We start from the raw sequence: 23,913 nt of genomic DNA on the forward strand, positions 1-23,913 counted from the left end.
TAAATGTCTTTGAGTTGCCTAGCCAGAGCCCGATTGAACATCTCTAGAGAGACCTGACAATAGCTGTGCAGTGACGCTCCCCATCCAACCTAACATGACTTGAGACGATCTGCAGAGAAGAATGGGAGAAACTCCCCAAATACAGGTGTCCCAAGTTTGTAGCGTCATACCCAAGAAGACTCGAAGCTGTAATCACTGCCAAAGGTGCTTCAACAAAGTACTGAGTAAAGGGTCTGAATACTTATGTAAATGTGATATTTTTTGTAAATGTGCAAAAATGTTTAAAAACCTGTTTTTACTTTATCATTATCGGGTATTGTCTGCAGATTGATGAGGAAGAAAAAACTGATGTAATCAATTTTAGAATAAAACTGTAACGTAACAAAATGTTGAAAAATTCAAGGGGTCTGAATACTTTCCAAATGCACTGTAACATAAACATATTGTTGACAAGTAGGCTATGGTTCAATGGAATGTTTTGCCTTGTGTGGGTCACAACGTCTACTGAAGGTGGCTCCTCTCCCTGTTCGGGCGGCGCTCGGCGGTCGTCGTCGCCGGCCTACTAGCTGCCACCCATCCCCTTTTCATTTTCGTTTGGTGTTGTCTGTCTTGTGTTATCACCTGTTTTGAGTTGAGTTCGTTAGTGGGGTATTTAGTCTAGCTTTCTAGGTTTAGGTTTGTGCGGGATTGTTTGTGTTTCCTGTCGTGGGGTTTTGGGGATTGTTTTTCCTCTCTTGTATTTTGTTGGAAGGACGTTTATCCTGGGCTGTGTCCCGACTCTGTTTAGGTGGATTTTTGTCCAGTTGGGTTTCCTTGTTCCCTGCCTAGTTATTGGCATTTTTGGACTTGGTAAAAAATAAACGTTCTACTACGTACCTTTGGTCTCCTGCGCCTGACTTCACCCCTCCCTCACTTCTAGTGCCTCTTGACAGAGTGGTAGGTTTTGTGTGTTTTGACACTCTTTTGCAGGTGTCAAAACAGCCACAAAATAATGCAATATACACTATTTATACAAAAGTATGTGGACATCCGTTCTGCTATTTCAGCCACACCCGTTGCTGACATGTGTATAGAATCGAGCACACAACCATGTAATCACCATAGACAAACATTGGCAGTAGAATGGCCTTAATGAAGATCTCAGTGACTTTAAGCGTGGCACTGTCATAGGATGCAACCTTTCCAACAAGTCAGTTCGTCAAATTTCTGCCCTGCTAGAGCTACCCCGGTCAACTGTAAGTGCTGTTATTGTGAAGTGGAAACATCTAGGATTAACAACGGCTCAGTCGCGAAGTGGTAGGCCACACAAGTTCAAAGAACGGGACCGCCAAGTGCTTAAGTGGGTAAAAATCGTATGTCCTCGGTTGAAAATTCAATACCGAGTTCCAGACTTTCTCTGGAAGCAGTATCAGCACAAGAATTGTTCATCGGAAGCTTCATGAAATGGGTTTCCATGACTGGACAGACGCGCACAAAGGGGGGACCAACTCCATATATAACAGGTTATGACAAGTTATGTCAGCTATTATGACATTGTTATGACCGTGTCATAACGTGTTCATGCGCTGGGTGTCAAGTAAAGGTAGTTATTTCCATTTAAGGCTCAATAAGCAATCCAATAGATATTCACACCTTACTGCTATTATTGCTAAATGTTTTTCATATGATTGGCAGGAAAACCTATACATTTAAACTTTGCCTTAATGATCACAAACTGACAATTAACAATATGCCTATTGAAACACACCTAAGGGAGCCATATGCATCACAGCATTAAATGCAGCATTAAATGCCAAAGGAAAGTAACTACTCTAAAGGTAAGTATTCAAGTCATGCAAAACATACATAACGATACCGAGCCACACATCTAAGAGAATATACATAATATTAAGATGGATGGCTACAACTAAAGCTGAGATCCAAGTATTCACTTCAGGATTTCGTACTCCCTGCTGCCATAACAGGCTATATTTAACAATTGGCACAAGCTAACATACAGAGCATAGAGGCTATTGGAGGCTTTTGCTGCTGCATAGCGGTAGCACTATTATGATAAATTGATAAGACAACTGGAGATGGTGGTACAGTGGCCATGCTATAACTCTCAATAGACTCAGGCTGTCAGTGTGATGATGATCACATCTGGTCACATCATCTCAGTAGAGATCAGTTCCAGTCTCCATCAAACCTGTTCTCGTTCACTCCCCAGCATGTGAGGGCAATGCTACTAGAATGGAGGTGATCAGGGCCACCAACAGCTATAATGTAGAACCATGTAAACATTGTACAACTTATCCAACTACTTGCACAGTGTGACTTGATACATCTGTAATAACAATTCATGTACAAAATTAATCTGCATGATTTTATGAGATGATGAATCATAGATACATTTATTCAGAAACATTTTGGTAAGGATTTTTGATTCCCGATTTACACAGATGAGGTAAAACATCGTGCCTTATATGTTTTCCGTTTGTGACGTACTTTCCCTAGTAAAATGTGTGCATTGATTAATATGCATCTTTCATGGTAGTCCACAATTTGTAAAAATGTGTACATTGATAAGTATATATGCTTCCTGGTAGTCCAAAATGAGACCCCTAACAGATTGTTCTGCTCAACAACCAACAATCTGATTTCAATGTTTCAACAGCAGACAAGCAAAGACAGGGACTTGACAAAGTACAATGCATATATGGTAAACATTTAGGACAGAATCATGACTTGAGATCCACTTGTGTAACTAGAGTATTTGCGGATAAACCAATGAATGACTTATGCATTTGTTGAGTTAAGCATGCACATCTGGAAGTAGGATTTTGTTCTGCCCTTAATATATTTTACATTAGTGTTGTACAGTGTACAAAACTTCAATGTTATATGTGCAGTTTAATACTCATGACATGTTCCAGCATCAAATACCCATGAATGAGTCAATTCTAAAACTACAGTCTCCTTGGTGACCTGAAAGAATAAAAAGCAATATCCACAGCCTTATTATTTTTATTTACAAAAAATGTTCTATGCTATATGTATTCCTACCTCTGTTCGGTCCTGTATGGCTGATGAACTAAATAATCCTTATTGTTTTTCTTTAAAGTTTGAATTAGACCATGCACAGTAAGTATGTTGTTGAGGGTTAGACTATATGGGTTGTACAACATTCTTCAAAGCATGAGAAGCAGGAGATAATAAACAATACAGAACATCTACTGTATATACTCTGTATTCTCTAGATATACAGTACCAGTCAAAAGTTTGGACACACCTACTCATTCCGGGGTTTTTTCTTTATTTTTACTATATTCTACATTGTAGAATAATAGTGAAGACCTCAAAACTATGAAATAATACATATGGAATCATGTATTAACCAAAAAAGTGTTAAACAAATCAAAGTATATTTATATTTGAGATTCTTCAAAATAGCCACAATTTGCCTTGATGATAGCTATGCACACTCTTGGCCTTGAATGAGTAGGTGTATCCAAACTTTTGACCGGTACTGTATATTTTCCAACAAACATCCATTGCTGTAAACCTTGCACTGTAGACCTTGATTTTAGATATTCTACCAGACTCAAATCTTGACAGGTTGTGATATTTGCAGTTTGTTCCTTTCTGGCATAAGTCAACAAATATTCTGCACCTGGTAATCTTTGGAAATTCTGTAATGCAATTCAGACAAGAGGTAACAAATGCCTTTCTCTATTCTGCAATGATAATGAGTTTTCAATCTTTAGAAACACACCTGAGAGCACATAGTCCCTTATCTCTGCAGCATGGATCGCGCGCCTCAACCATCATTATAATGCCGCACTGAGGCTTTAAAGGCACAATCTGTGATTTCAACAGTCTGACCCTTCCACTTTACCCCTTCAGGCAGGCACATGAACGGATAGGAGTAAACCAGTGCCCAGCAGATGCCACTCTGCCATCCTACACGCCTTTTGGGTGGTGGTACATATATATTTTTTGTATAAGGTTTTGTTGCTGTTGTTCTGAACACATTGCCGCAAGTCATCGCGGTGTCATCAAGTTAGCTACCCACTACCATGTCAGTTGGTTGCACCTGTTGGTGTACCCTGACTGGAGGTTGCACCTTTTTCCTACTCTGCTCTGTACTAAGATTGTGCATGCCCGGTATCCAAACATGCATACCTTGAGATGAGGTCACTGGTTGAGTGTGTGTAACTAGCCACCTAGTTTAAATGTCAACAGTACTGCCACCGCAGCATAACATTTGATTAACACTTGATAACACTCGATTTATATAATCATCATCAATAATCGGTCTGGAAGAAAGACAAAAAAGAACAACTGTCACGTCCTGACCAGCAGAGGGAGCAATTGTATTAGTTTTGGTCAGGACGTGGCAGGGGTTTTGTGTGTTAAGTGTTGTGTTGGTGATTGGACTCCCAATTGAAGGCAGGTGTGTTGAGTTGCCTTTGATTGGGAGTCCTATATAGTAGTGTGTGTTTTTCTTTGGGGTTGTGGGTAATTGTTTCTTGTTTAGTGTGGTTGCACCTGACAGGACTGTTGGCTGTCAGTTTCCTTGTTTTGTATAGTGTTCGTTCTAATTCAATTGAAGGATGAATACTAACTCTGCGGCATTTTGGTCCATTTCTGAAGACAGCTGTGACAACAACACTCGCTCTGACCCAACTCCATAATTTCCTCAGCCGGCAGCAGCAACACAGGTAGTCTAGACTCTAGCTAAGCACCATATATTAAAATATCCACAAGTCACTAGCCAGCCAGCCAGCCATACAGTATATATGTTGAGTTAGAAGATATTGAAAATTATACACTGCTCAAAAAAATAAAGGGAACACTTAAACAACACAATGTAACTCCAAGTCAAACACTTCTGTGAAATCAAACTGTCCACTTAGGAAGCAACACTGATTGACAATAAATTTCACATGCTGTTGTGCAAATGGAATAGACAACAGGTGGAAATTATAGGCAATTAGCAAGACACCCCCAATAAAGGAGTGGCTCTGCAGGTGGACACCACAGACCACTTCTCAGTTCCTATGCTTCCTGGCTGATGTTTTGGTCACTTTTGAATGCTGGCGGTGCTTTCACTCTAGTGGTAGCATGAGACGGAGTCTACAACCCACACAAGTGGCTCAGGTAGTGCAGCTCATCCAGGATGGCACATCAATGCGAGCTGTGGCAAGAAGGTTTGCTGTGTCTGTCAGCGTAGTGTCCAGAGCATGGAGGCGCTACCAGGAGACAGGCCAGTACATCAGGAGACGTGGAGGAGGCCGTAGGAGGGCAACAACCCAGCAGCAGGACCGCTACCTCCGCCTTTGTGCAAGGAGGAGCAGGAGGAGCACTGCCAGAGCCCTGCAAAATGACCTCCAGCAGGCCACAAATGTGCATGTGTCTGCTCAAACGGTCAGAAACAGACTCCATGAGGGTGGTATGAGGGCCCGAAGTCCACAGGTGGGGGTTGTGCTTACAGCCCAACACCGTGCAGGACGTTTGGCATTTGCCAGAAAACACCAAGATTGGCAAATTCGCCATTGGCGCCCTGTGCTCTTCACAGATGAAAGCAGGTTCACACTGAGCACGTGACAGACATAACAGAGTCTGGAGACGCCGTAGAGAACGTTCTGCTGCCTGCAACATCCTCCAGCATGACCGGTTTGGCGGTGGGTCAGTCGTGGTGTGGGGTGGCATTTCTATGGGGGGCCGCACAGCCCTCCATGTGCTCGCCAGAGGTAGCCTGACTGCCATTAGGTACCGAGATGAGATCCTCAGACCCCTTGTGAGACCATATGCTGGTGCGGTTGGCCCTGGGTTCCTCCTAATGCAAGACAATGCTAGACCTCATGTGGCTGGAGTGTGTCAGCAGTTCCTGCAAGAGGAAGGCATTGATGCTATGGACTTGCCCGCACGTTCCCCAGACCTGAATCCAATTGAGCACATCTGGGACATCATGTCTCGCTCCATCCACCAACGCCACGTTGCACCACAGACTGTCCAGGAGTTGGCGGATGCTTTAGTCCAGGTCTGGGAGGAGATCCCTAAGGAGACCATCCGCCACCTCATCAGGAGCATGCCCAGGCGTTGTAGGGAGGTCATACAGGCACGTGGAGGCCACACACTACTGAGCCTCATTTTGACCTGTTTTAAGGACATTACATCAAAGTTGGATCAGCCTGTAGTGTCGTTTTCCACTTTAATTTTGAATGTGACTCCAAATCCAGACCTCCATGGGTTGATAAATTGGATTTCCATTGATTATTTTTGTGTGATTTTGTTGTCAGCACATTCAACTATGTAAAGAAAAAAGTATTTAATAAGATTATTTCATTCATTCAGATCTAGGATGTGTTATTTCAGTGTTCCCTTTATTTTTTTGAGCAGTATATTATGAAGTTAATATTTAAGAGCAATGAAGATAAATCGCAATCAGTAAAAAAAGATTGCTAACTAACTAGCAGATTTACATTCATGTTCCACCCTCTCTTCCCATGTCAATCATGTCTTTATGAGGCACTGTAACTAACTTACTTACAATTTGTGATGAGCGAGTGTGCTGTAGCAGAAATAAATAGGTCTATGCTCAAAAATGTAAATGTCATGAATTTTGAGATAGGAATTATGGAAGTTTTAGTTTTTTTGTCCCTTTTTTTCACCTGTAGGGGATTAGGTTGGGTGAATGTAAACAATCTTACATTCAATATTGTTAGGCGTATGTCATTAACATTTCTACCAGAACCCTCTTGGCATTTTTAAAATAAACATTTGTGAAAGCTTGTTGTTTTAGTTTCTTCTTGTTTTAGATGTTCCTTGACAGACGTGACATTAAAAACACGGAAAAATATAACTTGTGTTTTCAGATAGAGTTTCAAGATACAAAGATAAGACAAGTCATGCTTCTACATTACGCTGTAATGAAATGTGCCTTTAGAAAGTGTTCACACCCCTTGACTTTTTCCACATTTTGTTGTAGTACAGCCTCAATTTAAAATGGATTAAATTGAGATTTTGTGTCACTGGTCTACACACAAAGCCCCTTTGTTATGGCAAGCCTAAATACGTTTAGGAATAAAAAGTTGCTTAACAAGTTAAATAAATTGCATGGACTCAATCTGTATGCAATAATAGTGTTGTCACGTCCTGACCAGTATAAGAGGTTATTTGTTATTGTAGTTTGTAGTTTGGTCAGGACGTGGCAGGGGTAAATGTAAATGGGTGTGTTTGTTTAGAGTGTTTCGGGGTTTGTTGGGCTATGTTCATATTTAAGAGGGGTGTTTGTTTAGAGTGTTTCGGGGTTTGTTGGGTTATGTTCTTGTTAGTCTATTTCTATGTTAGTTCTAGTATGTCTATTTCTATGTGGTGTTTGTTGGGTTGACCTTCAATTGGAAGCAGCTGCTCCTAGTTGCTTCTAATTGAAGGTCCTATTTAAGAGGGATGTTTTTTCTATGGGATTTTGTGGGTAGTTGTTCCTTGTATAGCTGTATGCCTTACAGGACTGTTTGTCGTCGTTGTCTTTTGTATACGTGTGTTTGTTTTGGTTTTCCTTCTTTCTGCCGAATAAAAGAAGATGATTATACACATTCCCGCTGCATTTTGGTCTAATCCATACGACACCCTGAACAAGTGTTTAACCTCTCTGGGGCATGTGGGACGAACTCGTCCCACCTACGTAACAGCCACTGAAATCCAGTGGCGCGATTTTTGAATCGTTAGAAATGCTATAACTTCAATTTCTCAAACATATGACTATTTTACAGCTATTTAAAGACAAGAATCTCGTTAATCTAACCCCACTGTCCGATTTCAAAAAGGCTTTACAACAAAAGCAAAACATTAGATTATGTCAGCAGAGTACCCAGCCAGAAAAAATCTGACACCCATTTTTCAAGCTAGCATATCATGTCACATAAACCCAAACCACAGCTAAATGCAGCACTAACCTTTTATGATCTTCATCAGATGACACACCTAGGACATTGTGTTATACAATACATGCATGTCTGTTCAATCAAGTTCATATTTATATCAAAAACCAGCTTTTTACATTAGCATGTGACGTTCAGAAAAAGCATAACCACCGCAAACTTCCGGTGAATTTACTAACAGTTTGCTAAATTACTCACGATAAACGTTCACAAAAAGCATAACAATTATTTTAAGAATTATAGATACATTACCCCTCTATGCACTCGATATGTCCGATTTTAAAATAGCTTTTCGGATGAAGCACATTTTGCAATAATCTAAGTACATAGCCCGGCATTACAGGGCTAGCTATTTAGATACCCACCCAGTTCAGCCTCCACCAAAATCACATTTCCTATAAGAAAAATGTTCTTACCTTGCTTGTTCTTCATCAGAATACACTGCCAGGACTTCTACTTCAATAACAAATGTTGGTTTGGTCCCAAATAATCCATCGTTATATTCCAACAGCGACGTTTTGTTCGTGAGTTCTAGACACTATCAGAATGCTTCCTCACGGTCCCGCGCATGGCGCGTTGGCTTGTCAAAAATGTCTAAATATTCCATTACCGTACTTCGAAGCATGTCAACCGCTGTTTAAAACCAATTTTTATGCCATTTATGTCGTAGAGAAGTGATAATATTCCGACCGGGAGTATGCATTGAGCCTAAACAGCCGAATAAAATTTCTCCTCAGAAGCGACTCATGCACGCGCATCATTGAAAGGTCCTCCGAGCATCCACTTACAAAAGGCGATAATATATTTCAACCTGAGGCTCCCTCGTAAACCTTCAGGGTTTTCGCGGGCTCTGAGAGCCTATTGGAGCCCTGGGAATTGTCACGTTACAGCTAAGATCCTTACTTTTCAATAAAAAGAGGTAAGACGCACGACTCCTTGTCAGACAGGGTACTTCCTGCTTGAAGCCTTGTCAGGTTTTTGCCTGCCATAGGAGTTCTGTTATACTCACAGACACCATTCAAACAGTTTTAGAAAATTCAGAGTGTTTTCTATCCAAACCTGAACAATAATATGCATATTCTAGCTTCTGAGTTGGTGTAGGAGGCAGTTAAAAATGGGAACATATTTTTTCCAAAATTCTCAATACTGCCCCCTATACCAAACAGGTTAACAAAAAAAAAAAAACGATTTAACTCGTCTCTGTACCCCACACATAAAATTGTCTTTAAGGTCCCACAGTCGAGCAGTGAATTTCGAACACATATTCAACCCAAAGAACAGGGAGGTTATTCAATGCATTGCAAAGAGCAGCACCTATTGGTAAATGGGTAAAAAAAAAAAAAGACATTGAATATCCCTTTGACCATGAAGTTAATAATTACACTTTGGATGGTGTATCAATACACCCACTCACAATAATGATGCAGGCGTCCTTCCTAACTCAGTTGACGGAGAGGAAGGAATTTCACCATGAGGCCAATGGTGACTTTAAAACATTTGCAGAGTTAAGCAAACTGAAGCAGGTTTTCCCATTTCTTTTCATCCTGAAAAACTCCCCAGTTTTTGCCAATGTCAAGTATACCCATACCATGATGCAGCCACCACCATGTTTGAAAATAAGGAGGCAGTTACACAGTGATGTGTTGTGTTGGATTAGCCCCAAACATAAGGTTTTGTATTTAGACCCAAAAGTGTTTTTGCAGTATTACTTTAGTGCCTTGTTGCATACATATGCATTTTATTCTGTATATTGGTATTCTTCTTTTCACTCTGTCATTTAGGTCATTAATGTGGAGTCACTACAATGTTGCTGATCCATCCTCAGTTTTCTCCCATCAAAGCCATTGAACTCTGTAGCTGTTTTAAAATTACCAATGGCCTCATGGTGACATAATGACAAGCAGTTTCCTTCCTGTCCTGCAGCTCAGTTCAGAAGGACGACTGCATCTTTGACGTATCTGGGTGGTTTATTACATCATCCACAGAATAATTATTAACTTGTTGTTATCATTACCCATCTACCAGTCACTGCCCTTCTTTATGATGCTCGCTGGTCTTCGTAGTTGAATCTGTGCTTGAAATGTAATACTTGACTGAGGGACATTACAGATGTATGTATGGGGGACATACATGTCAACCACTAATAATTCACAGAGTGAGTCCGTTTAACTTATGATTTGTTAAGCCACATTTTACTACTAAACTAGTTTAGGCTTATACTGTGTACCAAGAGTGATATAGTAACACAATCATTATCTTCTGTTTTAAAATCAGCTCAACATGGTAGTTATTAATCGAGCGGGCAGGCCTCGGCTTGAGCCTCGCACAAATGTATTTTCTAAGTGCCAATAGTGTCTGACAGACTTAAGCTCATCTTGAGTTCATGCCGATCTATGGCGGATGACGGAGCTTTGAATCGATACAAGGAATCACTGCAAACATCTAACAGCAAAGTATGCGTCACACTGTATTCATATTACCGTTTTAAATTTAACTTGAATTTGGACCAAATAATGTTTTTCTAGCCGTTTACCCACATCATTGAGCACTGGAAAGTAAAATGTTTATATTATTACAGCTCCTATAGAGCAAAGCATTCTGGGAACACTAGGCAATGAGAGCTCAAAATTGTACCTTGCATGGCTGTATCAATATTAACAAATAAAGGAATTAATGAATATAGCATAACAGCTGTCAGTCTAAACTTTCATTATATGTACTGTAACATTTCATTTAATCAGCCATACTGAATGTATTGACGCCCAGGGAATTGAGATATGCTGCAGCTTGAGATTAAACAGACAATACTTCAATAACAATATCGACAGCCCCCATTCATGCACTTGTCCAGCCTAATTCTTAAAGCTCAGTCAATCTATGTGAATGGCATGTATGTAATTACAGTAAGTGGATGTGGAAATCAGAGTGGCATGTGCTAGAATATCAGGACTAATTCTCCATATCAAGCGTCGGTATGTAAGTGCTCACAGCTGCTGGTGTTTGTATATTTCAATTGTAAAGCCTCACCGACAGACTCGGATATTGTAATTATAATACATTAGAGAACTGAAATGTTCATATTTGAAGTCTAAAGTGATGGTAATTGCCGTATTGCTGCCATCTTAAACTGGGATAATGTACTTTGTAGTTGTTGGGGTTTTAATTGTTCTTGAAAAAAATTGAGAGGCGGGGGCAATACAAAGGAGAGAGGGAGTATAACCCTACTAAAAGCAGCATTGCCCAATTTGTCGAAATGAAGTGACATGTTGTTAAAATATGTTCTTTGTTCTATAATTTACATCAGACTACCTCAACAAATAGAGAACACTAAGTTCTCACATCTCACCAGCAAAATGTTACATCTTGCCTGGAACTAAAACTTGTATAGCTCTTTAGAATCACGGTTGGTGACCACTCAGACAGTTTGTGAGACTCTGAAGTCTGAACATTGCCCAACAACTCCCCTGGGATTTATAAATAGGTCTGTGTCTACAAGTCTATTTGTTAGAAGCTCCTACGCTTGAGTGAGGTAGAACAAAAGTCAATCATACAACCACCCTTTCCCCAGGATGTCACCTTGAGGAGGAGAAAAAACAGCCTAATGGTTAGAAAGACAAGCCGGCAACCGGAGGGTTGCCAGTTCAAATCCCGTGTCTGACAGGAAAGTGAGCTGGCAATTGGAGGTTGCTGGTATCAAATCCTAGATGCCATTGCCTGCTGTTATGCCCTAGAGCAAGGCACTTAATCCCCACAACAACAGCTCCCCGGGTGCCGAGTGTGGCAGCTTTCCGCACCTCTCCAAAAAAACAGAGATGTTTTTCAGAGAGGTGGGTTTAAAAGCAGAAGTCAAATTTGAGATGGACCAATAATGTGATCTTAACTGTCAACACCTGAGCGTCCACAAAAAACAATATTTTGGGATTATCTCCTCACACTTTCCCTCAAAATACACCTTCCAGCCCTGTGCAAATACAATGTTAAACGGCAGTGCAAAACAGGAGCGCGTGGCTTGCCTATGACAGAAAGCCTTTTGTTTGTTTTGGGATCTTGCCTTTTTGGCGTAAGCCTCCGCCACCACGGGAAGGCAGGAAAACACAGACACCTTGAGCTTTCGCTAGACTCTGCTCTGTGTGCATCTCTACGGCTTAATCACTACACCTGACTGTGTAGCAGCACTCCGAAAACCCATCTTAAAGGCCCACTCTAATCTTTGCAGCCGGTTTTGATTATTTAAAATCATTAGACACCCATTGATTCCCTTCCCTGAGCTTTATATTAAACAAAATGGCAGGGATGCCGTTTTGTTGTTTTCCAATGAAGGAGTGGGCCTTTAAAGCTGCATGGCTGTTACGAGCGTGTCTAAATGGAACTTACGCAGCAGTGCATGTCAATCGTCTCATTACGGCACTGATAAGGCAGGAGGCATGTAAATGTTGATGCTTGCAACACCAATGTTGATTAAACCACTGTTAACAGTACTGGTGACTAATAAGAAAATTGGCTATTTTTAATGATTGAGAGGGATAGTTCCATCTAGTAAAAAATGTCAATAATTGAATGCTGTCAGGTCATATGGCAACACATTGACTGGCTAACCTCTCAGGCTAGTAAAAACACATGTTAAGTCTAGCATAACTCACACTTACATCAATGTGGCATCTATTTCTCAGTTCCATGTATCCATAAAAGCAAGCATAGGCTATTGCACGGCATATACAGTGCATTCGGAAAGTATTCAAACATTTTGTGACGTTACAGCCTTATTCTAAAATTGATTAAATAAATGTTTTTCCTCATCAATCTACACACAATAACCCATAATGACAAAGTGAAAACTCATTTTTTTTTATGTTTGCAAATGTATAAAAAAAACAAAACAGAAATACCTTATTTACAGGCATATCAGAGCAAAAACCAAGCCATGGCATGGAAGGAATTGTCCGTAGAGCTCCGAGACAGGATTGGTTCGGGGCAAAGATCTGTGGAAAGGTACCAAAAAATGTCTGCAGCATTGAAAATCCCCAAGAACATAGGGGCCTCCATCATTCATAAATGGAAGAAGTTTGGAACCACCAACACTCTTCCTAGAGCTGACCGCCCAGACAAACTGATCATTTGGGGGAGAAGGGCCTTAGTCAGGGAGGTGACCAAGAACCCGATGGTCACCCTGACTGAGCTCCAGAGTTCCTCTGTGGAGATGGGATAACCTTTCAGAAGGACAACCATCTCTGCAGCACTCCACCAATCAGGGCTTTATGGTAGAGTGGCCAGATGGAAGCACTCCTCAGTAAAAGGCACATGACAGGCCACTCTGATGAAACCAAGATTGAACTCTTTGGCCTGAATGCCAAGTATCAGGTCTAGAGGAAACCTGGCACCATTCTTACGGTAAAGCATGGTGGTGGCAGCATCATGCTGTGGGGATATTTTTCAGCGGCAAGGACTGAGAGACTAGTTAGGATCGAGGGAAAGATGTTTGGAGCAAAGTACAGAGAGATCCTTGATGAAGACCTGCTCCAGAGTGCTCAGGACCTCAGACTGAGGAGAAGATTCACCTTCCAACAAGACAACAACCCTAAGCACACAGCCAAGGCAATGCAGGAGTGGCTTTGGGACAAGTCTCTGAATGTCCTTGAGTAGCCCTGCCAAAGCCCAGATTTGAACCCGATCTAACATCTCTGGAGAAACCTGAAAATAGCTGTGCAGCGACGCTCCCCAACCAACCTCACAGATCTTGAGAGGATCTGCATAGAAGGGGAGAAACTCCCCAAATATGGGTATGCCAAGCTAGTAGCGTCATACCCAAGGAGACTCAAGGCTGTAATCTCTGCAAAAGGTGCTTCAACAAAGTACTGAGTAAAAGTGAATAATTATGGATATGTGATATTTCCGTTTATTTTATATATATATACACACTGCTCAAAAAAATAAAGGGAACACTAAAATTACACATCCTAGATTTGAATGAATGAAATAATCTTATTAAATACTTTTTCTTTACATAGTTGAATGTGCTGACAACAAAATCACAAAAATAATCAATGGAAATCCAATTTATCAACCCATGGAGGTCTGGATTTGAAGTCACACTCAAAATTAAAGTGGAAAACAACACTACAGGCTGATCCAACTTTGATGTAATGTCCTTAAAACAAGTCAAAATGAGGCTCAGTAGTGTGTGTGGCCTCCACGTGCCTGTATGACCTCCCTACAACGCCTGGGCATGCTCCTGATGAGGTGGCGGATGGTCTCCTGAGGGATCTCCTCCCAGACCTGGACTAAAGCATCCGCCAACTCCTGGACAGTCTGTGGTGCAACGTGACGTTGGTGGATGGAGCGAGACATGATGTCCCAGATGTGCTCAATTGGATTCAGGTCTGGGGAACGGGCGGGCCAGTCCATAGCATCAATGCCTTCCTCTTGCAGGAACTGCTGACACACTCCAGCCAAATGAGGTCTAGCCTTGTCTTGCATTAGGAGGAACCCAGGGCCAACCGCACCAGCATATGGTCTCACAAGGGGTCTGAGGATCTCATCTCGGTACCTAATGGCAGTCAGGCTACCTCTGGCGAGCACATGGAGGGCTGTGCGGCCCCCCAAAGAAATGCCACCCCACACCATGACTGACCCACCGCCAAACCGGTCATGCTGGAGGATGTTGCAGGCAGCAGAACGTTCTCCACGGTGTCTCCAGACTCTGTCACGTCTGTCACATGTGCTCAGTGTGAACCTGCTTTCATCTGTGAAGAGCACAGGGCGCCAGTGGCCGAATTTGCCAATCTTGGTGTTCTCTGGGAAATGCCAAACGTCCTGCACGGTGTTGGGCTGTAAGCACAACCCCCACCTGTGGACGTCGGGCCCTCATACCACCCTCATGGAGTCTGTTTCTGACCGTTTGAGCAGACACATGCACATTTGTGGCCTGCTGGAGGTCATTTTGCAGGGCTCTGGCAGTGCTCCTCCTGCTCCTCCTTGCACAAAGGCGGAGGTAGCGGTCCTGCTGCTGGGTTGTTGCCCTCCTACGGCCTCCTCCACGTCTCCTGGTGTACTGGCCTGTCTCCTGGTAGCGCCTCCATGCTCTGGACACTACGCTGACAAACACAGCAAACCTTCTTGCCACAGCTCGCATTGATGTGCCATCCTGGATGAGCTGCACTACCTGAGCCACTTGTGTGGGTTGTAGACTCCGTCTCATGCTACCACTAGAGTGAAAGCACCGCCAGCATTCAAAAGTGACCAAAACATCAGCCAGGAAGCATAAGAACTGAGAAGTGGTCTGTGGTTACCACCTGCCGAACCACTCCTTTATTGGGGGTGTCTTGCTAATTGCCTATAATTTCCACCTGTTGTCTATTCCATTTGCACAACAGCATGTGAAATTTATTGTCAATCAGTGTTTCTTTCTAAGTGGACAGTTTGATTTCACAGAAGTGTGATTGACTTGGAGTTACATTGTGTTGTTTAAGTGTTCCCTTTATTTTTTTGAGCAGTATATATATACAGTGGGGAAAAAAAGTATTTGATCCCCTGCTGATTTTGTACATTTGCCCACTTACAAAGAAATGATCAGTCTATAATTTTAATAGTAGGTTTATTTGAACAGTGAGAGACAGAATAACAACAACAAAATCCAGAAAAACGCATGTCAAAAATGTTATAAAATGATTTGCATTTTAATGAGGGAAATAAGTATTTGACCCCTCTTCAAAACATGACTTAGTACTTGGTGGCAAAACCCTTGTTGGCAATCACAGAGGTCAGACGTTTCTTGTAGTTGGCCACCAGGTTTGCACACATCTCAGGAGGGATTTTGTCCCACTCCTCTTTGCAGATCTTCTCCAAGTCATTAAGGTTTCGAGGCTGACGCTTTTGCAACTCGAACCTTCAGCTCCCTCCACAGATTTTCTATGGGATTAAGGTCTGGAGACTGGCTAGGCCACTCCAGGACCTTAATGTGCTTCTTCTTGAGCCACTCCTTTGTTGCCTTGGCCGTGTGTTTTGGGTCATTGTCATGCTGGAGTACCCATCCACGACCCATTTTCGATGCCCTAGCTGAGGGAAGGAGGTTCTCACCCAAGATTTGATGGTACATGGCCCTGTCCATCGTCCCTTTGATGCGGTGAAGTTGTCCTGTCCCCTTAGCAGAAAGACACCCCCAAAGCATAATGTTTCCACCTCCATGTTTGACGGTGGAGATGGTGTTCTTGGGGTCAGAGGCAGCATTCCTCCTCCTCCAAAAATGGCGAGTTGAGTTTATGTCAAAGAGCTCCATTTTGGTATCATCTGACCACAACACTTTCACCAGTTGTCCTCTGAGTCATTCAGATGTTCATTGGCAGACTTCAGACGGGCCTGTATATGTATTCTTGAGCAGGGGGACATTGCGGGCGCTGCAGGATTTTAGTCCTTCACGGCATAGTGTGTTACCAATTGTTTTCTTGGTGACTATGGTCCCAGCTGCCTTGAGATCATTGACAAGATCCTCCCGTGTAGTTCTGGGCTGATTCTTTCCCGTTCTCATGATCATTGCAACTCCACGAGGTGAGATCTTGCATGGAGCCCCAGGCCGAGGGATATTGACAGTTATTTTGTGTTTCTTCCATTTGCAAATAATCGCACCAAATGTTGTCACCTTCTCACCAAGCTGCTTGGCGATGGTCTTGTAGCCCATTCCAGCCTTGTGTAGGTCTACAATCTTGTCCCTGACATCCTTGGAGAGCTCTTTGGTCTTGGCCATGGTGGAGAGTTTGGAATCTGATTGATTGATTGCCTCTATGGACAGGTGTCTTTTTTACAGGTAACAAGCTGTGGTTAGGAGCCCTCCCTTTAAGAGTGTGCTCATAATCTCAGCACGTTACCTGTATAAAAGACACCTGGGAGCCAGAAATCTTTCTGATTGAGAGGGGGTCAAATAGTTATTTCCCTCATTAAAATGCAAATCAATTTATAACGTTTTTGACATGCGTTTTTCTGGAATGTTTGTTGTTATTCTGTCTCTCACTGGTCAAATAAACCTACCATTAAAAGTATAGACTGATCCTTTCTTTGTCAGTGGGCAAACGTACAAAATCAGCAGGGGATCAAATACTTTTTACCCCCACTATATATATATATATATATATATAGTGGGGGGAAAAAGTATATATATATATATATATATATATATATAAATAAATAAGTAAGTATATATATATATATATAAGTAAATATAAGTAAAATATATATAAGTAAAATATATATATATAAAAATAAAGATTTCTAAAAAACTGTTTTTGCTTTGTCATTATGAGGTATTGTGTGTAGATTGATGAAGAAAAAAGCAATTTAACCAATTTTAGAATAAGTCTGTAACGTACCAAGATGTGGAAAAAGTCCAGGAGTCTGAATACTTTCCGAATGCACTGTACCCTCATCAGATCTTTGTCCTCCTCTGCATTTTGAACAGGCTCTTAGCTACCCTACTAACCATCTTCTGGTGATTGGTTCTATCGTCCCACAAGGCTTGTGAGAATGCAGACTGCATTATACAAACCGGTATCTGAATCAAGATGACTGTTGTTGTGAGCCACTCTCATGTTCCCCGGTCTGCTATTAAACAAGATGAAAATTGGCTCCACACTGAAGTGCCTAAAAGGAATGGCTTTTATGCACACCAGCAAAATGAACGTGAGAGAGGAGCTATATAGGCAGCAGGAAAAGATTTGTGTGGAGCGCTGAAACCAAGTAGTGTTTTAATGGACACACTTTGAGAGCCATACACTATGTCTATGTATACTGACGGAATAAGAGCTCATATTTTTAATAGGTTTTGCTGTAAGGTCTTGCTTTTTGCAAGCAAGCTATTCAATTTCATCAGGGCATTCAGTTGATGAAATGTATAAATGACACTGGTTTTGAAGCTGTCACTGTTTATTGGGTATCCAATGTTTTTCAATTATAGGTTTGGAGACATTATGACTGTGGTCGGCTATGACACACAGTTCAAGCGAAATATCGGGAACTCAAAGTACGGCTGGTTATTCCATTAAAATACCTGCTTCATCATAAGGGGTCATGTTTGTGCGAAATACCCTTGATGCTGAGTTAGGGTTAGGTCATTACAGAGCCAGTAACAGATTGCATTCAGAAGATCAAAAACCATGTTGCTAGCGTTTCGTAGCCAATTCTTTGATGTTGTTTGCAACCAAACTAATGGATAAGGGGTCGTCTGAGTAGGAAGGTTTCTCCCGGATACAACCTATCTTTACCTTCGCTGGAGCCTCTTCCTATTATGAAAGAGAAAATCACTGAACACAAGAATGGGAAATGGTTTCTGATGGTTTCTGCAAATATGTGCTTTCTCTAAGTATTGCAAAGTATTCCCTATCATTGCATGTTGCTAATTATTCATCCAAGTAATACATTTCAATTGCACATCAAACAAATATAATTTGATTTGATATCTATCGAGCCCGTAGCCTATCGGCTTATGTTAAACGATAATTGCTTTCTCTTTGAACAACAGTTCTTTTTGTACAATGATGGAAAAAAATGTCTTGGATTGTTTACAACAAATTGCTTTGATGCGGATACAACTTTTGTCCTGAGGTTAATTAAAGGGTTGAATTTGAACGGATTGATATAAAAATACGATAATAAATTTACACCTCTCATTATTTTCCAAACTGTTAGAAACAGTTTTTCCACTATGCAGTCATACCACAAAGAAAAAGCACATTCGACTGACACCAAAGGCACCTTCAGTGGGCATTCCATTGGCCCACAAGTGCAAGAACTAACCATCCAGTGAACCAGAGCAAGCTATCCACTAACGCTGATGTTTTGTTGGTGCATGCCAACAAAGTTGAAGCAGAAACGTGATAAATATGAATAATTGTGGTATGGTTGTGTCATTTTTAGTTGATGGGTTGTGCTTGAGCATTCAGAGATGCATCAGTGGGGTACTAGCCAAATACAGTGTTTCCAATATTTATATAGACTCAAAAAGAGCTGAATAACGTAATGAGTTACAGTGTCTGTTTGGACCTACAGAAGCATACAATATGTCAGCAGGGAGTGAACTAGTAGTATTTACAAAACATTTCAACGTCACTATGAACCTAATAAGAGCAGACACAGGTAGGACATGAGGAGGAAGACAAGCCCTCCACCTTTTAATGCAGTTACTTTTCCACAGAGTTACGAGTCCAGAGAATTACCTTTCTGAACCAGAACATCACAGAATACGAACAAGAGGAAGGCCTCAAAACACAGCTAGTGAGACCACCGCAAATGACAAGGCCAAGGGTACCAATCTCACAGAAATGTCTCTTCAGGCACTCGCTGTCTTTATTGTTCTCATTCTCTGTGCATTTGTTGTGTCTAATATCTCTTTCTGAGAAATACTGAAGGATGCATTAAGGAAACCGGAGAGCAGAGAGACACACAGGCCCAACACCATTCATTCTCCAATGTCATTCTCATTAATGTTGGAAAATAACTTTTACTGTACCTCAGATTATTGTGTTGTTGTACATTTTCAATATCAACAAATGTTTGGCATGACAATAACCAAATGAGTTGGCTATACAGCACAAATAGATCTGGGCCCAGGCTACAAAGATGTGTGCCATTTTAAGATACTCTTCAGAAACGGCACATTAAAATCACTGACCTGTTTCACGTCATAGCCCAGAAGAACAAAGTTGAGATCTGGAGAAACTGCAAACTTGGAGGCCTTAAATGTTGCCTGGAAAGAAAGAGAAAAGAGTGGAAAGAGAATGACAGCTACTGTGACTGTTCATCTGCAGTTTACAGTCCATTCAAATTCTTTGTTTATAAGCGTGAAATATAATTATTTTTTGAATTAGCATGAACTACACATGTATTCAAATGCCACAAGAATGGCATAGTATTATCTTCTCCAACTTATTTAAAACATTGTCTAATTCCAGTCTGCAACATTTAGCAAATAAAACAAGATGGCAAGGTGTCACTGGAGGCAGCCACTTGACAAAGGGGACCTTAATAAGGTGAGCATGTCTCTCTAATGTGAGTTCTCTGGGAAGAGGAGTTGGTATGCACAGAGACGGTAAGTACTCACGAAAGTGGTGTTTTTTAGTAAGAGGCCTGTTTCGTTGCTCTGCGTGTTGGCTTTGAACACGTCACCGTCCCAGCTCCTGAAAATGATCTCCTCATCTGTCAGAGAGAGAGGAAAAGAGAGAGAGAGGGAGAGAGAGAGAGAGAGAGAGAGAAAGGGGGAAGAGAGAGAAAGAGATAGGACCCTGGGTTATAGGTTGTAAGGTGAATAAGTGAAGGGTTAAAGGTGAAGCCAAGGCTGAGACCAAGGGTTATGGTTAATGCCTGGGTTTGTTTATGTTTTTATACTGGAGAACCTTGCTCATGAACTGCCTTGAGGTGCTTAACAATGGTTTGCTACATCCAATCTAGTTACTTCATTCATTCAACTTGGCCCACTGCCAGTAAATTAGAGATGTCACAATGAATGGCTAGGAGTTCCAGTGCTCATACACAATTACGGGCATGGTGCCAAATATGTGTTTTTAAGCATAGCCACTTGTCTCAGGTATCCTGTATAATGACATCCCATGTGAGACATCCCTTGTATGAAGCACCAAATATGACTTATCATTGCAATGACAAATTACAACTGCAGGAAGAGGTCCACCCTGAAGAATTGAGACACTCAACATGCACAATAATCTACCGACTCACTTAGAGAGTAGCAGTGACAACTTGGCTCAGTATTATTACACATCAACAGGAACAAATATAATGGGAGTTTCGGCCAATATCTCTCATCTCTGGCCAATTTTACAATCTGGGGAGTCCAGGACTTCATTAATGCTTTTGACAGACCAATATCATTACAAAGCCCTCATCTCATATACAGTAATTGTCATTGAATGAGTTCTAAGGCGTCAACCTTGGGCCGGTGGGCTATAAAACAGAGATGACTCAGAATACATTAAATCACAATGACAGGCAAGTAAACATAAAAGAGTGATGGATGGTTGACTTATGATCAATAGGAGAAAGAGGGTACAAGAGAAGAGAGGGGACCAGAATGTTATTAAGTTAGATTTTTAGATGACACTCCTTCTAAGAGTACTTTATAAGAATGTATAAAAATGTCATTGTGATTCATAGTTGGTTTGCAGTAAGTGACATTGTGCAGTAGCATGCGGAATCAACTGTAGCCTACAAAACTGTAAATATTGTGACACACAGTTAGCTTGGAGTCTTGAATCAACCTGTGGTTGGCTGGTATTTATATATTGCATTTGTGCAACATTTGTGCTGTACAGATCATATGCAGACCATATGGAGTGCCCTTTCAATGCAATGTGTTCAATGCCATTTTCATCTGTACATGTTTTACTGATACTTTTCACCCCAAAAATGTTTGTTTGGTATTTTCCTTTGTGACGCAGTATAAAAAAAATACTTTGTCAAATTTGTCAGACAATCCACATGTTATGGAAGCCTGTGATAAAGCACAGAGGATTTGTGTTTATGCTTTGTATGCTCTGCTCAGAAACTGTGTTGTACCATCAAGGCAACCGTCACATCCACTTGCCATCTGCCAGTGTGTTGACAAAATACGTTTCATCCAGAACTTTATGAATAGTGTCCTTATGTGAAAGCAATTTGACAAAGTATTTTTTATACTGTGTTACAAAGGAAATGTCCACACTATGAGGTTGGAATAATGCTGTGAAATTGTGAATAACATTAATGCCCTTTAAGTGTAAGAGCTGTTTGACAAGACCGCCTGAAACCTTTGCCTGTTTTGGTGTGATGGAGTTTTGGACTGTTTGGTGACATCACCAGGCGGTAAATTAGTTAATAGACCAATAAGAAAGAGAGTTCCAAACAGTGCCAAAAACAGCTAGTTTTCAGTTTCCCCCTCCCCACTCAGACCACTCCCAGACAGTCCAAGGAAAATTCTTGCTTGAGAAAAATGCTAGGTTTTGTTTCTTTTTGACAATTTTATTTGAAAACAATCCAATTGGTGACAGATTTTAATGTGAATAGTCAAAAATCCACATTTAAAAAATATGCGTTTTTTTCCCACCGGTGGTATGTTTCCACCAAACGGACTTGTTGCGGATAAAATCAGTGCGTGATGACGTAGTGCACACAAATTCTACTTTTTCACTTAAGTTTTGATGTACCAAATAAAAATCTAAAGTTCAATGTGTTCCCATCGTACTTTCAACTCTACCGATAGTTTTGTCACATTAACTGTGGTGTTAAATAACAAATGTCTTCGCATGTGCGCTCTAGCCAACAGCTCTCAGATACAGTGCAGGTAGGCTGTGCGGGCCAGCTGTGTGAGTAGGCCAGTCTACATGATGAGATTATTAAGGATAAGGGCAAGAATATGTTTATTTTTCAAATGGCAGTCAAGCATCGATCATCATGTCATCAGAATAAGACCACCAATATTTATTGAAAAGGAGCATCAAGATCACTGTGCACTTTCACCACCCTGTGAAGTTCATCAAAATGTATTTAATCTGTAGCTCGTAATGGACGGACCACACAGACCATATCGTCATGTGACTAAGTTTACTTCGATATGACTATATCAATATTTGCGTATAAAGGCATTTCCACCGCCATTTCTCGCGGCAGGTAGCCTAGTGGTTAGAGTGTTGGACTAGTAACCGAAAGGTTGCAAGATTGAATCCCTGAGCCGACAAGGTAAAAATCTGTTGGTCTGCCCCTGAACATGGCAGTTAACCCACTGTTCCTAGGCCGTCATTGAAAATAAGAATTTGTTCTTAGCTGACTTGCCTAGTTAAATAAAGGTAAAATATATATCTATTTTTTTAATGATCAATTTCACTGTCACAATAAGATCCCACCATGTCAAACGAACAAGTTATCTGTTGGCTTTTATAAAATTGCTCCTGTTTCCATCACAGATGCTGTGTTTTTTTTTTATACGCTATGACTTTATACGGTATAATTGTTACTCAGAAATGATTTGATATTGACATAGAAACGGCTGGATAGGACCTTTAAGAATATCAGTGAAGTAATTAGCAGTACTTCAGGGGTTTGCACTCAGGCAGTTGTGAGGAGCGCTCTTTGAAATTGAAGCATGAATAGTGAGGCCCCATCTTTCAGGAGTGGAAAATAGAGCATGACTGTAAGGAGACAGCAGCATGTCCTAGCCTGTCAGAAGACTGAGATGCTGAGTGAAGTGACAAGCTGACAGCACCAATACAGACAAGCCAAACTCAAATTCTTAGACAGAGAGACTAAGAAGGGGAGGAGTGCCTTGTCATGAAAGGTGCTATTTGTGATGCTTTATTCATGATATTTTGAAAAGACTCTCCTTCAGATAATGTGGATGAAAGGATACAGTGATTTGAGAGTGTTATAAATTGGTCTGACCCCTTCATATCTGCAACACCGCTTCTGACACTAGCCACAGCCTGACAGTGCTAAAATACATTCTTCGCTTCACATACTGTAAACACAAACAAGTGAAAGCAGCAGTGATTTGCAAGCTTCAACTTAACGCATTAAATCCCTCTCTGATCTTCCGGATCTTGAGTTGTTAATGGTTGCAGATGGTACACCCCATACCGTTCTGGCTCCGGAGGAGTGAATGTATGAGGAGGGAACGATTCATTACCAAGAATGCTGGCTCCCAACGGAGCAAGAATTCCCACAGATTACAGTAATGTATTCTATCATTGTTCTCTGCTGGTGATATGATTAATTTACACTCCACTGTTGGTATTTAAACAGTGATTGTATCAATGTTACCTTCTCATGCATCCTCTTTCAAGGCTTGTATTTGTCTTTAAGGCTCCGATAGGGCTTGAAATTAGTTTGTTTCAGTATAATGTTCAAATTTGTGTAATACACTTTATTTCATTTCACGTGTTTGCTTATCTGCTGCAGTAGGTTAGCTATTTCATGCCCATGTGGAGAAGATTAACCACTTCCGGCCTCTCTGAATTAAATG

General features: G+C 41.2%; 1 protein-coding gene across 1 annotated transcript in view; it reads right to left on the reverse strand.

The window, feature by feature from the left end:
- The window catches only part of LOC115161476 (inactive dipeptidyl peptidase 10-like), a 76,480-nt gene that overhangs the window by 45,423 nt on the left and 7,144 nt on the right, over positions 1 to 23,913 (reverse strand). Inside the window, exons 4-5 of the mRNA XM_029712464.1 lie at positions 20,008 to 20,102; positions 19,579 to 19,653 (exon numbers count right to left, since the gene is read on the reverse strand). Coding sequence (XP_029568324.1) covers positions 19,579 to 19,653; positions 20,008 to 20,102 — 170 coding nt within the window. The remainder of the gene's footprint in view (positions 1 to 19,578; positions 19,654 to 20,007; positions 20,103 to 23,913) is intronic.

The sequence above is a fragment of the Salmo trutta genome, chromosome 24 (genome assembly GCF_901001165.1).
Source record: "Salmo trutta chromosome 24, fSalTru1.1, whole genome shotgun sequence".
Taxonomy (NCBI): domain Eukaryota; kingdom Metazoa; phylum Chordata; class Actinopteri; order Salmoniformes; family Salmonidae; genus Salmo; species Salmo trutta.